Source organism: Melospiza melodia, chromosome 1 (assembly GCF_035770615.1).
Source record: "Melospiza melodia melodia isolate bMelMel2 chromosome 1, bMelMel2.pri, whole genome shotgun sequence".
Taxonomy (NCBI): Eukaryota; Metazoa; Chordata; class Aves; order Passeriformes; family Passerellidae; genus Melospiza; species Melospiza melodia.
The window spans coordinates 145,331,874-145,349,227 of record NC_086194.1 but is presented as its reverse complement, the minus strand read 5'-3'; the positions used below and the strand labels follow the sequence as shown (position 1 = coordinate 145,349,227).

At 42.3% G+C, this 17,354-nt stretch overlaps 1 protein-coding gene across 1 annotated transcript; it reads left to right on the top strand.

The window, feature by feature from the left end:
* Nucleotides 1-2,760: 2,760 nt before the first annotated feature.
* Nucleotides 2,761-6,857, top strand: LOC134430456 (myelin P2 protein-like). Its single transcript, XM_063178153.1, has 4 exons — nucleotides 2,761-2,918; nucleotides 4,476-4,648; nucleotides 4,909-5,010; nucleotides 6,595-6,857. The coding sequence occupies exons 1-4, from the start codon at nucleotides 2,846-2,848 to the stop codon at nucleotides 6,643-6,645; spliced, it is 399 nt and encodes a 132-aa protein (XP_063034223.1). The 5' UTR covers nucleotides 2,761-2,845; the 3' UTR covers nucleotides 6,646-6,857.
* Nucleotides 6,858-17,354: the final 10,497 nt, after the last annotated feature.

Here is a 17,354-nt window from a genome sequence, read left to right as displayed (position 1 = left end):
TATTTCCATCTCATTCTTTCAATTCTAAACACAAGAAACTTGGTCCCACAACCTATAATCCCAGTATCTCTGCCCTTAAAATGTAGATCTGAACAGTCTTCATAGGTTGCCATAACCCAGAAATTACAGTCATACAAAAAAGACAAACAGATAGCTATTGTTCACCCAAGTTGGAAAGAAGCCTCTAATCTTTGCATGTACCAAGCAATAATTTCCCCAGGAAGATGGTTTAGGAAGAGGAAGGACAGAATTACATCTGATGTGGTCTTGCACTAAATAGTTGAGATGTCTTTAGTTACAAAGCTTTAAATTCCTGCCTGTCACATACACATGTGGTTTATGATTTCTTTGTGTCTGCTTTTTACTAACCGTTAGACAATAGTTCTAAATGTGGATTTTAAAAAAAACCAAACCAAACCAAACCAAAACAAAAATCCACTTTTAAATGCTGAAAGCTCTAATATTTCAATCTTTCAATTTTAGCATCTCAGAAAATATTCTGCTGGTCCAGGTGTACACCAAGCTGAATATGAGCCAGGAACTGCATTGGCAGCAAAGGGTGAGTGATGTCCTGGGCTGCATTAGGAGTGTGAGGTTGAAGGAGATTTTCCTTCCCTTCTATTCTGCACTCAGCAGGCCACAGCTGGAATGCTGAGACCAGATCAGGGCTCCCTGGTATAAACAGTACACAGGCCCAAGGAGATTGTGGCATTTCTTCGTGGAAGCAGGGAAACCTGAAGAAATCTGACAATAGTAGGACACATTTGAATGCAGTGCCTTATATGATTCTGCTGGCTTAAATCTTCCCTTTACTTTATGATAGATTAACTACCCATGTGCAGAAAGATAAAGGAAACAGAGTATGTCCCCCTGTCAAGACAGCAAAGCTTCTTGCCTCTCATGACATGACTTTAAACTAAGAATAAGAACTTTAATGACTCAGCCTCTTTTCGTGCCGTCCACCTGTCAGGCACGAGAGCTGCTCTCCACTAATGCACTGCTCTTCTGAATATGCCAGGTTTTAAAAGGGAGCCAGCAAATATTGTCTGCTTCTTCCTCTTCTTGTGATCCCGTCTGGGATACGTGCAGGGAAGAACCCACAGCTTGGGATCATTTCTCTGATGCAAAGGGAGAAAACAGAACAGTAAAACTCAGTTCTGCCTTTAAATGATAAAAAATACAGACCTTTTCCAGGATGGACCATGAAAGTAAGAAAAACACCCAACAAACCACTTTGCACATCATCTTCTTGACCGTTCCGTTGCACAATCCACACGGCTTTGATTTATCTGACTGGCTCAGAGGTGACAATAGTGCTAACACTCTACAGCCTCCTGAGGAGGGGAAGTGGAGGGGAAGGTGCTGATCTCTTCTCCCTGCTATCCAGGGATAGGATGTATGGGAATGGTTCAAAGCTGTCTCAAGGGAGGTTCAGATCTGTCATTAGGAAGCACTTCTTTAGTGAGAGACTGGTCATACACTGAAACAGGCTTCCTAGAGAGGTGGTCAAACCCCAGGCCTGTCAGTGTTTAAGAGGCATTTGGACAATGGCTTTACAACATGCTGTAACTTTTGGTCAGCCCTGGCTTGGTCAGGCAGTAGGATGAGATGGTTGTTATAGATTTCTGTTCTCTATGGTGACTGCAGGACAATAGTGTTGGGAGGACAGTGGGAGCTGGGTTTTGTAGGGAGGCAGTGCTCCTGTACTTGTCTCTGTGCTGCTGACACCCCCCTACAGTGTGCCCTGACCTCTCTGCAGGTGCAGTGGAAACATCCTATCCCATCCCCATACCCATCCCAATCCCATCCCCATCCCATCCCCATCCCCATCCCCATCCCATCCCATCCCATCCCCATCCCATCCCCATGCCCATTCACATCCCCATCCCCATCCCCATCCCCCTCCCATCCCATCCCATCCCATCCCCATCCCCATCCCCATCCCATCCCCATCCCCATCCCCATCCCCATCCCCATCCCCATCCCCATCCCCATCCCATCCCCATCCCATCCCCATCCCCATCCCCATCCCCATCCCCATCCCCATCCCCCTCCCATCCCATCCCATCCCATCCCATCCCATCCCATCCCATCCCATCCCATCCCATCCCATCCCATCCCATCCCATCCCATCCCATCCCCATCCCATCCCCATCCCCATCCCCATCCCATCCCATCCCCATCCCCATCCCCATCCCCATCCCCATCCCCATCCCATCCCATCCCATCCCATCCCCATCCCCATCCCATCCCATCCCATCCCATCCCATCCCATCCCCATCCCCATTCCCATCCCATCCCATCCCCATCCCCATCCCATCCCATCCCCATCCCCATCCCATCCCCATCCCCATCCCCATCCCATCCCCATCCCATCCCCATCCCATCCCATCCCCATCCCATCCCATCCCATCCCATCCCCATCCCCATCCCCATCCCCATCCCCATCCCATCCCCATCCCCATCCCATCCCATCCCCATCCCCATCCCCATCCCCATCCCATCCCCATCCCCATCCCATTCCCATCCCCATCCCCATCCCATCCCATCCCATCCCCATCCCATCCCCATCCCAGGCACTCCCCATGTCCTGGTGTGCCCAGTGAAGGAGCCAAGGCAGCGTCACCCCGAGCCCTGCTGCTGTCACGGCTGCCCTGGACAAGGTGCACATTGTCTCGCCCTGGCACTGCCTCTCCTATTGGCCAACCCCCACTGCCACGGGCACGGGACCTCTTTAAAGGGAGACCACTAAACCTCCCTGGGGCACACAACCTCTGACTGCCACCCAGAGCTGCTGTGGCCACTGCCTCTCTCTGCAGGAGCAGCTCCTCACAAAGCCTGAACGATGTGTAACCGATTTGTGGGAACCTGGAAACTCATCTCCAGCGAAAACTTTGATGACTATATGAAAGAATTGGGTGAGAAATGTTCTGGGTTTGTTTGTTTGTTTTTGTTTTCCTTTTTGTTAGTAAGTTTTTTCTTAGTAAGTTAGTTAGTTAGTAAGTTTGGGAAGGCTCTGCTCATGGATGCTACCTTCTTTCTTGCCAAAAAAAAGCCCTTAATTACTTTTCTAACATAATTTAATGTCTTTTCTTTAGCGTCCGAATTGAAAAAGGTAGGTGATGAATTACTATTATAAATTTACTTCTGCCTAACTGATATGAATCAATTTAATAAGTTTTTCTGTCATGAGAGTAATCTATGGGGATACAGATTTTTTTTGGTTTCCTCTTGATTGTACTATTAAACTTGTGACTTATGATAATTCACAATATATAATGGAGCTGATGTCTCATGACACTGTAGTTTCAGACATCTAAATACTGTGAATGAATCTATCTGTTACTGAAGAATGCCAGGAACGTAACAAATTAGGCATTGTTTTTCATTTTAATGCTGGCTTCATTCCTGTGTGCCAAGTGCATAGACAGTCAGCTACTGCATTGCTTTTGCTGTATAAATGATTCACTGATTCCCTTTATTTGAAATGTTAGACTGAATAACAAAAGAATTGCAGTTAATTAATTAGCCAGGGCGAATGTGGGAGGGAAGTCCAGCTGCAGATATTTTTCTGAACCTCTGAACAGAATTGCTTAGTATGGAATAATTATTGCAAATAGTTTTTTACTTTGTAGATAACTTTATACCCGTTTTTACAGATCTTTTAATTTGAGCATGGCATAGCATTAACATGGCACTAACTGCAGCTATCCCTTTTCTGCCCTTATGAAGCAGTGATACATCACCAGTGGCTTCATTCCTACTTGCCCCAAACCTCACAGCCTGTAGACAATGAACTGGACTGGAGAGGATCAGGCAATACAAAAGGTTTTTCGCATGGGTTTTTCCTGGAAGCTCTTTGCAGCTCTCAACCCTCATACCTCCGTGTTTTTTATATTTCATACTTGTACTTTTCACCGAGGTTTAAATGCAAGGATCCTTAAAGGATGTTAATAACAACTTAGGAATTACCCAGTCTTCAGTATATTTTAATGAATAAGCACCAGCATATTGGCAATTCAGTGCCCAGTTTCTTCCTTGCAGCTATTAACAAAGGTACAAATTCTCAGATTTGTCAAGGATTTTTTTAAAGGATTTTTACAATTTTTTTTTGAGAACCAGACTCTTCCTATTAATATTTCTACTTATTCTGTCTATATTAAATTGATGCAGATTTGTAACCAACCGTGTTTCTTCTTAGCTAATTGTGCACAGCTCTATAATTGTGTATATCTTTATGTCATGCTGAAGGTGTACTCTTACCAGCTGGGGCTGCCTCAGCCCCTGAACAGTGAGATTTCCATTCCTACCTCTGTCTCAGTAGTGTCTCAACTAAAGAATGAGTGTTTCATCTAAATCAGGCATTGAAGTATTCAAGAAGAAACTCTTCCTTATTCTTCCACTGAAGAATAATGAGAGGATACTGAGTTTCTCGCTTCTAGAATGCAATGATTTTTTTTGTTTCTGATTTCCAGGAGTGGGCTTAGCTGCCCGGAAACTAGGCGGCCTGGCAAGGCCTGATGTGATCATCAGTATGAAAGGGGACATAGTGACCATCAGAACTGAAAGCACCTTCAAAAACACAGCCATCTCGTTCAAACTGGGCCAGCAGTTTGATGAAACAACAGCAGATGACCGGAAAGTCAAGGTAAGGGGGCTGATGATCTCTGAATGGTCTGAACATCTCATAGAACACCAGGGGAAATTTTACCTACTCTCTTAATTCACCTTGAGTTTTCCAAACTACTGAAATAAAGCACTGAAAGAAGACACAGTATAGTGCTGAATATAATGTTACTGAGCATGCCATTGTGCCCGAGTGCATAGTTTGCTGAACGCAAGGTGAATTGCTACTCTAAACTGCAAAGCTCAGGCTGCAGTCTGAAACTCCTCTCTTGGAATTTGCAGAGTGTTGTAACCTTGGAGAAAGGGTCATTGGTGCAAGTGCAGAAGTGGAATGGCAAAGAGACCACGATAAAGAGAAGACTTGTTGACGGGAAGATGGTGGTGGTAAGTTCATGTTCCTTGTACGCTGCTAAAGGTCAGAAGGATACAGCCTTCAGCACGTTTCTGTCTAAACAGACTATCAATTTTGGCTTACTCTTTGAATGATGAAACAAATTAAAGGAGAGAAAAATTGAACCAAGCTTAGAAAACAGCTGGAAAGAAATAAATGTTGTTGCATACAGCAACTTGTCTTTAAAGTCACTATATTGGCAGAGCTGCCATAAGTTGACAGCATACTTACCACTCTCAACATTATTGTTCTTAAAAGGAATAAGGTTTAAAAATAACAGAAACCTGTGAAATGGAAACAAAAGTTTACAAGCAGGGTACTGCTGTCCCTGAAACAGCTCGTTCCTTTTCACTACTTTGACCAAGCCAGAGAGATAAAACTCCTAGCTGTAATGGTCACTATTAAAATTAAGATTTCGCTTTGTTCATTGAAGTTTTTTAATATTGGAGTCAAACTAATTTTAGCAACTTGTTTGAAATCAGTAGCATTACACTTTTACATGTTAGCTTGTTCTGACTGTCTTTTGTTATAAGTTCTCATACACAGAATCATAGGATGGTTTGGGTTGAAAGGAACCTTAGAGCTCATCTAGTTCCAACCCACTGTCACGAACAAGGACAGCAGCTTTGACTAGACCAGGTTACCCAAAGCCCCATCCAGTCTGATCTTGAATATTTCCAGGGATGGGGCATCCACAACTTCTCTGGGTAACCTGTTCCTGTGCCTCACTACCCTCACGGTAAAGAATTTCTTCCTAGTATCTAATCCAAACCTCCCCTCGCTCAGTTTAAAGCCATTCCCCCTTGTCCTGCCATTGCACAGCCCTGTAAAAAGTCCATCTCCAGCTCTCCTGAAACCTCCCTTCATGTAGGAAGGTTGATTTGTTTTTGCATCTCCACATGGCCGCATTTCTGTGTAAGATTTTCTAATTATTAAACCCTCTTCATGAAGCAGAGAGGTAAAGGTGCCTCCTCTGTCAGCGTCCTGCTGCCTGCCCCTTGCCTCAGAGAGGGCTGTGGAGGACTCCTCCTCCTTTGCAGACCAAGGAAGTATTTTTTTAACATCCTGTTGCCTTTGTCGCATGCATCCTGTGACTGTGAGTCAACAGCAGCCACTGAAGGCTGAGGGTGAGAGGGGTGAGAGGGTCAAGAGAAATATTTTGTGACTCAGAGGAGCAAAGATTTTTTGGGCCTGTAGCCTGACCTTTGAGATACCCAGGCTACTTCTGCTTCTGCACAAAAAAAACCATTACTACTTTGAAAATTTGAAAGCGTTGGTGGGCCATGACATAAAAACTAGGTGAGGCTAACATTTCTGACAAGCTAGCAATAATAGCAAGGAAAGTAAATTTGTTTGTGGAAGTTGAGCCTAATTTTGCAATCTTTTTGTCATTAAATGCCACTTAATGAAGTTTAAAGCTGTTAAAATAGAAACAGCTCTATTTGCAATGTAAAAATAACTTTGCTGTTTGCTCTAAAAACATGACATCTGGATTTTCACTGACTTCAGAGGTTACGGCAGCAGACACAACTGCTGTCAGCAAAATGTTTATATTAATATTTTCCTTCATGCCTTAGGAATATGCCATGAAAGGGGTTGTCTGCACCAGAGTTTATGAAAGAGTGTGAAGATGTTCCCTCTCTGCACCGGACCAGAATTGGCTCTAAAACCTCAGCTTAGTTCAGTGACCAAAGCCTCATGCACTGTGCTTCTTTATTTTATTTTATTTTATTTCCTTTTATCAGGAAAATGACTACACCATAATTTGGTATTTCAGAGCCATAGTGTAACTAATCCAAAATGTTGTGGTGATCCAATAAAAGCTTCTCAACACAGAAAATAGTGTTTGGCTCCACATGAATGATTGGTGTTTACTTCTTGACTGGTGCTATCTTTTCTGTTGATGGTGTCTGTACAAAAGGTCAGACTATTTCTGAGTAAAACAGTGAAGCACAAGTAATCCATATCTGAGGGACGGCTAACACTGCTTCTTTGGTTTGTGTAAAAAAAAATCTCCCGAACTCAATATTCTTTTCCCACAAAAGATTTTATTGCTGAATATCTCCTACAGGGAAAATTATCTTTACCACCAGAATTTTTGACATTCAGGATGATGTGTCATTGTAGCCTTATAGTCTTAGCACATCATTGTTTCATACTAATCTCAAGAAGCTTATTTTTCTTTTAGTACCAGGATTTATATGCTGGCATTTATTTGGAAGAAAACAGATACTGGAGGGGAAAAAATTGGAATGTATTTCATATTTGTCTGCCAAAAGAGCAGATAAACCCGTGAAACAAAGTGTAGAGCAGGTGTGAATGAACTCCAGAAGCTTTAAGGCCAGAGGGCTTCATTTATAAAGTGCTCAGCAATCAAGCCTACTTCCAGCACAGTATTTAAATGTAAGCTCAACATTAACCACACAGAGGAGTTGCATTGAGTAGTTTGCTGTCAAGCCTAACTGAGTAGCTACTATTCATTCCTTCCACTTCCCTTACTCTACTTTTATTTAAGGAAAAAACCAGAAAAAGCAAACCTAAACTTCTGGAAAGCTATTTAACCAAAAAGCACTGTGGCAGGTTATTAATACTTGCCTCGGCTGGCCAGTGGTCAGTATCGCTGCCACATTCACGCTAAACACATTTCATCCAGTGTCACTGCCTCTGTGCCGTCACGCAGAGCTCCCACCTCCTCTCTGGGGTTAAAGCAACTGTGAGAGGCTCATGTGTTTATCTTGGCTCATTAAGAGCAGCAGAGCTGATATGAACCTTTGCCTACTGGTTTTACAGGCAAGAGCACAAGCGCTCAAGGTTAAGACAGATCCGGAATGTCAGAATCCAAACTGGTTTAGCCAAGCAGAGAGTGAGGAGATGGATATCATATGCAAATGAAAGATATAAAGGTCACCTTTCTTCTCTACCCACCACTGGAAAAGCCAGAATCTGGGCCCAGGTTTGGGTACATTTTTATGTAGATGCAGTCTAACTGCAGGCAGCTGCCAGAGGGCAAACAGGATGAATCCTAGAAAATACAAGCAGTGAGAGAAAGCTGTGGGGTTTATGGACAGCAGTTTTAAGGAAAAATTTATCCTGATCTCTGCGTTTGATGAAGGGACAAATGGCCTATCTTAAACCTTACAATTAAAACTCACCCCTGTGAGTGTCAGAGTTTCTGTGACTCCAGTCCTCAGTGACTGTAACAAGGAATGGAGGCAGAATGATGCCTCATGTATCATCTTTTGCAAACAGAATGTGATCACGTATTTTAATCGAAGATATTTTACCAGGCTTCCATAAGAACAGCCATACAGTGTGAACTCTCATTATACATGGGCCTCCAGATTATTCTCCTAGTGTCTTAATAGAGAGCCAGAGACATTTCTTACAGATCAGAATCTGCCTGAAATGGACTTGTGAATCTGGATTTCTGCTCTGCAGTTTCTTCATTCCCGTGCCTTGCAGTCTAACACAGTCCCAGTGTGTTAGAGCTGCTGGAGCTGCTCACCCAGCCTGGCTCTTGGAAGCTGGAACCTCTCCAGAGCCTTTTAAGCAGAGTTCACCTCCCAGCCCTGAGCCACAGGCAAGGGAGAAGATACTGCTGCAAACAAGCTCTGTGTTTCTTGGCTTTTCCTGATGCAACCTGTAAATTCTTCTTAAGTTAAATGCAAAATCTCCTCTCCAACAGGTATTAGTTTTCAGCTTTTTATTTGCTTAGGAAAAGGAAATAAATATTTCCTTCAGTACAAACTACAGTTTTTCTGGATCTGGAAACAGTAACAGAATAAAAACAAAGGACTTCTCATCTACTCTTCATTTATTTATTTACTGTCATCTCTGTTTCTGTGACATAATCCATCTCTCTCTTCCTCTTCTAAAGAAAATTTTAGTTGCATTTATTTTTCCAGAGATTTGGAATTAAAATAATGATAGCTAAATTCCTACCTAAATACAGATATGCTGTTTAGGAGCCTACTATTTGGCACTTTCACTCTATACAAAGGTCACATAAAAAATGTCATGAGAGCTGGAGACTTTCCAGAACAGGATAAGTGCAGCAGCACTGATAGTGTTGAAGGCTAAAACAATAGGGCAGGTGGTACAAATCAGCATAGAAACTGAGCACTTTGGGCTACTGCTGTCTGTAAAGCAATCTTTGGGGTCTCCAGGAGAATTTAGGGGAAATATGAACTTTTTAGTCTCAAGAAAAATTAGTTTTTCTTCTTTCTTAAACTTTTTATACAGGCCAGATACTTCTGGAATGAACATCTAGTCTGAGTTACAATGTGACTTTAAATGTACTTTCACATTGACAAACAATCCATTTGCTATTTTCCTAGCTTGCATATGGGCCTAGCCTAGAAATATTGGCAGGGTGATGCTGTGCATAAATAGCATTATTTAAAGCTATCAGCTTCATCAGGCACCCACTCCAGGCAGTGAAGTCCTGGCTCAGTTGAAAACACCACACTCAGATTCCTCTCCCCCTGGTCACTCTTTGTGTAAGTTTGTTAAGGCTCTGTCTCACCACTGTTTCGCCTGCATCTCCTGAGGTGGTGGAAATTGCCTGCATGGGGTACTCATCCTCCAATTGCTGCAGGTCTGGCAGCATTCCCTGCCTCTGCCCTCTCTGACATCTGCTGGGGAAGGAGAAGAAAGCTGTCACAGCAAGAGCCCCTCTCAGCCCCTGTGCTCCCATGGGGAGCACTGAAATCAAATGAAAGACACATCTGGACTCCATGTACCAAAGCTGTTTCCTTGGACTGAGCAAAATGTGGCAATTTGTGATAGAAAACATCTCCCGGTGATATATAGCTAAACCTGGAATACTGGATCCTGCATCTCAGTCTTTTCCACATGGAGTGGTGCAGAGAATATAGGCTCTCCTGCAGCTTTCAACTTCTCTTGTCCATCTCTTTGAAGTTCATTTTGGGAGCAACTGTATTCCTGTAAAGTGAATTCACACACATCCAGGTGCTCAACGTACAGACCTGCTGTTGTTTCACACAGAAGCCTTGTCACCTGCTGGGACAGTGTGACTGGACAGTGAGTGTGTGGCTGGGCAGCCCTAGAAACAGCAAAGATTTGGGGAGGGGAATGGGGCTGTGCTATTAAAGCAATTGTGCTGCATAAGAAGTCCTCGCTGCTTACAGCATTTTCTCCAAGAAGCAACTGTGTTATGCTGCTAAACACTGTGCTGTTTATAAATTGCTCAACTGTGCCTTTTAAGACATTGCTACCTTGCCTAATTTTCCTTTTGGATTAAAGATGTTCTGTTGCTTTCAGGAATACAAAGGAGTGAAAGGTTAGTGCTGAAGGGATAATCACTCAGAAACAAATAGGCTCATACCATGAAAAAATTGCCTTCAGAAATCCTGGAATTTAGATGTAATCAAGGTCTTTGTTAGGGAGGCAATTAGAGCATATCCTCACCATTTCAATGAAAAATGTTGTAGTTGGATATTGGCCATCTGCTGCAGATGAGAAACACAAGAAAATGTTATTTGGACTAAAGGGCACCACAACATTGGGAATAATATTGTGCCTGAGACACTACAGAGAGGGAAAGCTGTGTTAGACAGCCTTCATGCAGGATTTTCAAAGGAAAGTTTGCTTTTTTTTACTTTTCAAGAAGAAAATCAATGTTTAAACATACTTTCATCAGATGTTATGAAAAATTTTAAAACTAAAATTAGAAGAAATGCAATCATTCAGGGATTAGGAAGGGTGGGTGAACGCATTACAACTGGATTTGTGACTGTGATTTCTTCCAGTTTCTCAGTGAAAAATTAATAAAAATATTTAAAAATCTTTTTTATATTTGCTATAATGTGATCACCATTATTAATCATACTATTTGTGAGAAGACGAGGGAAGAAGAAAAGGGTTTTCTTTTTAATTCAAACTAAACATGCTCTGTGTCACACTCCCTTGGGGATAAGACTTCCTACTAGAGGTACCTGTGCCAGCAATGGGCTCAAAACCACTGCAAGGATCCATCTTGTCTTTCAAGCTCATAGATGTGGTGTCACAGCTAAAGCTGCATCAGGAGACACTTACAGAGGAGCTGAGGGACATGCCTGCTTCAAGCTTGACAGAACTTAGGGTTGCTTTGGAAATCTGTAAACATAATTACGGGAAAGGGGAGGTATGTAATGTGTCTAGCTATGTACAGTACTCATACATGCCAAAAACAGTCTCATTCATCTCAGATCCTAGTATGAATTTCCCAAGCTAAAAAATCTTTAAGTTTTACTTGGAAACTCTGCACATTTGATATGAAAAAATCTGCAGGACAGTGAAGGTAGGGCCCTCACTCTTCTTGTATAATCTCCTGGCAGAGGTTTGTAGCTTTCCATGGCATTGTGTCACCTTCTTGTATCTTGTACCATACTGCATTCCGAGTTTTATAGCCTACTGAGTCCTACAGATCTGTAGGGGCAAATGCATTGTAATTCCTTCACAAATCTCTTCTCCGTATGAACAGTAGGAAAAGAAAAGACTACAAAGCAATTTGAGACTGTAAGACGCAACATTCAAGGCCCCTAATTACTCGGTCAACACAAATGTTTTAATTTCATTTAATAAGAGATAGAGCAGTTAGATTATGAAAGGTTAGGTGCATAAATGTCTGTGCTTTCCAGATAGGAACTGAGCCCTCTGGCCAGGAGTACAGGAACCAAGGTTAAGACTCTCCCTGGTGCTTCCTTTTTTCTGGGGATTTTGGTGTAATCAAGAAGCATCATAACAGTTTATCCTGGCTCTGACTCCAGTTGGACAGAGAGCATGTTGTGAAATACAGGCACAATCACTATGGTCTAAGTTAATGACTTCAGAAAAGTAGTGTTGAAGAAGAAAATATTTTTAAAGCATGAGCACCTATTTGGATAAGGCATTTCAAACCTATCTCATTTTCCTCTCACAGGGTGACAAGTCCTGTGGATGGAAGAACAGTAGTAGACACCTCTGCTGACTTCTGAAATGTTGTAACAATATGACCAAAGCCATCAGCCTACAAGAAGGTCTACAAGAACATTGGAGAGGGACTTTTTGCAAGGGCATGTAGTGAGAGGACAAAGTGACATGGCCTTAAAATAAGAGGACAGGTTTAGATGGAACATAAGGAAATTCTTTACTGCGGGGGTGGTGAGGCACTGGGACAGGTTGCCCAGAGAAGCTGTGGATGCCCCATCCCTGGAAGTGTTCAAGGCCAGGTTGAATGGGACTTTGGATCACCTGGTCTATTTAAAGGTGTCCTTGCCCATGGCAGGAGGGGTGGAACTTCATGATCTGCAGGGTCTCTTCAAAACCAAACCATTCTGTGATTCTGTGTCTATAATTATGCTATAAATTACACCAGATAAAGCTGCTGCTACAGACTGATGCACAAAACCATGTTTCACCAGCCAATAGCTCAAAGTGGAAGGACAGATCTCATGGATTTGTGCCAGTCCAGTCCTGTTCAATCTTCTCAGTAATAATGATGTTACTATTTGTGGAATGTACAGAGCTGAGAGAAAGGGCAAGCATACCAGAGGGCAGGGTTCAAATTCAAATGACCCCAACAAACCCCAGTAGTAGCTTGAAAATCCAGAGGGATATTTAAGAGGAAAAAAATGCACCAAGCAATACGAGCAAAAACACAAATACCAGATGGAGAACAAGCAAGAAGTAGAGCAAACACTGGTTTTATAGCAGATCACAGACTGAAAGTGAGTGGTGAATGTGTCCTTACCAAAAAACGCAAATATCCTATCAGGATGCACAGTCCAGAGGATAGCCAGCAAGCTGCAGTCATCCACATGCTCTGCCTGTCACTACTAAAGCTTCTGAGATCATTCTCAGGTCTGGCAAGGCTGTCCAAAATGAATGGATTGATGCAGACAATTCAAAGAAAAGCAATGAGGCCCAAAAAACATTCTTTAAATGGAAAAGTGAAATTACTAGGGAGAAGGGATTCAGGGAAGTGAGACTGGTCAAAGGCACAGAAGGCTTGTGTTGACACACCAAATTCCTTGGATAGGTAAGATGTGCAATAAATGTAGATCTACACATGCATAGAACTACCTATTAATGCACATGGTTTAGTCACATCCAGGGATACAGGACCAAGCGCCTGTTCTCCACCTCTGAAACTGTCATGGAGTCAAAGCAGCAGAGCTAACTCACCTCTGCAGCACGTGCTGTGAGAGTCATCATTCAGTGCACCTTTCCTCAGCTTCACAAGTACATGTTCTCACAGGGCAACAGCTCAGTACATGAAGAAGAGGCAATTTGAGCAAGAACAACAAAAGAGTAGAATACTCAAAGCACACTAGCTCTTCTCTGCCTCTTCTTCTAACTCCATATTTTCCATACCTGCTTAAATATTTTCCATACCTGCTTCCATACTGGTTTAACTTAATGTCCAATTATGCACCTTTATCCTGATCATCAGGGAGGGAAACAGAACAGAACCTGTCCATGTTTGTCTGGGTGCTGGATGTTTCAGTCTGTGCTGGCCATGCATATAGGTGTGTGTGTAGCATGTGTGTGGCCAGGTGCACCTTTTGGCCAGTCTTGCTGCTGACTGTGTCTGAGGCAGAGATTTGCATCGGCCTCACCTTTGTAGGGCCACTGAATTCAGTAAACCCAGGCAGATATCCCTGTTGTGCCTCCTGTGACTCAGCCACAGAGTTCTTGTACATTGCCATCCCTCAGCCAAACCCTGGTTTCACAGTGAGTTTTAACATGTATACTACTTGATCTGGATCTAGGTGAATTGCTGAATTTAACACTCCTCTCCTCTTGAATCCTGGACTCTGATGTCCTTAATGCAGTGTAGACATTTTCCCTTAACCCACCATGGATATCAATATTTGAAATACATCCCTACTACAGTTCTTGGAAAATGGCAAACACCCTCAGGTAATACATTAGCTGACCTATTTTAAATATCTTCTTTTGGAGATGCACAACAGCTCAGAAACGTGCTTTCTTTTCAGTGCCTGATGAAGGATTTATGTTATTGTCTGATACTTGATGTAACAGCTCACTGAGCTGAAGGTTTGGTAGCTCTCACCACTATTTTGGCTGACAGGTCTGTGACTGAGCTCTCTTTGGTGTCAGAACCCAAGGATTGTACAGCTGGAGAGTGGTGGTGTGCTGGTGATGCAATGAAAACCCTCACACATCTCTGACGGTGTGCCAGTGACTCACCACAATGTCCATTTGGGAAATTCAATCCGTGTTCTCCTAACAGGATCAGTTCTGTTAACTGTGATCTAAACAGGATCAATTCTGTCAAAATATCTGAAGATCATCTACTGAGATGAGCAGAGAAGATGACCATTTTCCTTCCACTCAGCTGTGAAAGCATGGTCCCACTCGTACACAGGCATACGTGGTTAAACGTGGTGCTGGGTTTTGCCTCTGCGTGCCTGCACTGTCTTGCTTGCTGCTGCCTCTCTTCCTGCTCTTTCAATGGCTTTGACAGCCTGTCCTGCTTCTTGGGCTAAGTGGTTGGGCAGTACTGATGGCTGCTTTCCAGCTGATTTCCTATCCTAACTCAAAAGTAGCTTAATTTTGTATTATTTTTTATTAATTAATTTTAAATATAATTTAATATTAATATTTTATTAATTTTCCCAACACTACAATTAATTTTTAATTTTAGTGTTGGGAAAATGTGTGGGAATCCAGGAATGAGAAAGTCCTTCTTGACTAAATGAAATATTCTGTTGTATTGCCATAGCCTAGTTTGGGCTCTCATAAGGGGACTCTCACGAACCTGACAAACACTAAAAATACTGGAAGCAAAACCAACTCTAAATATTTGTTCCTCATTTGTTTCTAAAAATACAGCAGTTTTTCTACTCACAAAGCAGCAACAAAAAATAGAAACGAGATTCTAAACTTTCATTTCAGACCTTTCATCAGGAAATTACTCAGGACTCTCCAGAGCAGTCTTTGCAATGAGTTTCTCTTCTCTTGGTAAGTCTGTGGAGAGAACTTTCAGCAGAGGGGGAAAGGGTGAAACATGGAAATTGAGTTAGAGTTCAACAACATCATGATGTTTATGTCCCAGAGAAAAGGGGAACATCACCCCAGGGACTCAAGTTGAGCATCTACATTGTGATCACATGATGGAACATTGAGATCCAAAGCCAGGCAATGGAAATGTGACCAGCGTCACTCCCAGGTGTGGTGCAAGGATGTACCACAGCCAAGAGGAAGAGAAGTCCTTTTTTCAATAGCAGAAAATTCTCCAAGCACCATCTGGATTTGAATAGAAGCGCTTGTTAAAGGAAATAACTTGTAAATGATGACACTACCCTTTGCAGTTCACATGGCTTTCCACACACATCCTTCTCACAGCACACAAACAAACACACAGAGCTGATGTACTCCTACTGTTTACAAACACTGTGACAAGGACAGGACGTGGCCAAAGGACAGAAAACCTGAAGTATCTTCTTTAGAGTCCAAATGTGTGATAGAGAGCATAAACCTCCTTTCCTTAGTTAACCCAAGCAATCCATTCATTTTCCTTAGTTAACCCAAGAAATCCATTTGTTTTCCTTAGTTAGCCTAAGAAATCCATGAGCTTAAAATGAAGTAATTACTGTGATTGACTCCTGTGCAATGACTGATGGGGAAGAGGTAACCCTGAAGGCTTAGCAAGGCTATATCACTACACATTTTAGTCTTTCATTCTAAAGCTTTTCTATGACATCTGCCTGCTGTTTGGTCTTACAAAAACCCCAAGAACTCTCAAAAATTTGAGCTCAGTAAGAGTTTGTGGAAAAGTAAAAAAACTCAACAATATATATTGTTAATTCCTATACCCTACAATATTAATTGAAAATAACACAGAGTTTTCTTTTTCTTGTGTATTTGATATCTGTCCATAGACTGTAAAACAGTTCTTCATCCTTTTGGGAACTTCACCTACAATTTCTATAGAAAATATGCTTTTTTCTATCAAAATGTGTGATTTTTTTTCTCTAAATATATTCCCATTTTCTCTCTTGGATGTGACTACCCCCTATACTAATAAGACAAAAAGTACAGGATGACAATTTAAAAACAAACATTCCTGAAAAGGATGCATTAGCTGATGGAGTCCTCTTGTTGCTAGCAATATGAAAGCAAAGCAATTTGTTATTACATCTTCTGGCTAAATGTGAAGGACATTTGTAATCCAACTGCAACAATATGATGAAACCAGGACTAGCACCCTTAGTGGTAAACTGTATTGACAGGGAGGACAGTTTCTGTCCCAAGGAATTCATGGTGCGAGGAACCAGAGTATCACACATGTCTCTAAGAAGGCAGATTTTCTCCTGTGTGGCAGTAATGGAGAAAAAATTGTTCCTTTTGGAATCACTGGTTGTAACTGTGAGAGATTCTGAAGTAAATACAAGCAATTTCCATGGGCTGGAGAAGGTTCTCAAAGGTGAGGCTGCACATTTGTCCTTGCAAAACTGATTCCTTTCACCTTTTCAGAACTCATTTCTGTTGGGGTTTGTCCAACAGTGGGGTTCACTCCCTTGCTGGCACAGCCAAACTACAACATGTAAGTGGGTGAATATCCAAAAATGTAACAAGCAGCCACTGATAGCTGCTAATCACAGCATCTGGGAAGTGATGCTCATTTGGAAAAAAAGCAGATTAGATTTGGCAGACGACATGTCCTCTCCTCCATGAGCACAACATTTGCTGTTCTGTCATCTTCTTGAGCAGATCTGATCCAAATCTGCAAATCCACAGCAAGGCAAACTGCTTTTTACTGTGCCATGTTCACAGTCACTCACTGAGGGCAATCCAGTCATATTTATAGAGGTGGAAACCAGAACATGACAATTGGATCACCACAAGTGAATGGTAGCTGTGGCAGACAGGTGAAAAGGATGGAGTATCAAGATGCAGAGGGATAATTGTTTTGTAGGCCATTTTGTAGAGAACCCACCTTGCACTGACTTGTTTGTTGTTTGAGCACACAGAAAGCTCGCTGCTTCTCTTTTCCACTTCAGTCAGCATGACAATTTGCCTCCCAAGACACTCCCAGGTCACATTAAAAAAGCTGACATTGATTTCAATGTGAAGGAAGAAAACCCTTTCAATGAATATAAAATAGTATTTTCTATTTTTCCACTATTAATCCAAACAAAAGGACGTGCTCTGGAGTCTGGCTCTGTAAGTACTGGGCCAAAAAGCACCTCAGACAACGCTGATCTCCAGCATGGTAATTGAGTGTACACAGTCACCTGTGGCAAACAATAGCAGGAAATCCAGCCCACAGGCAACGGAAGGCTCCAACATATGAAATCCAACACATGTATTTTTTATTTCTAATTAG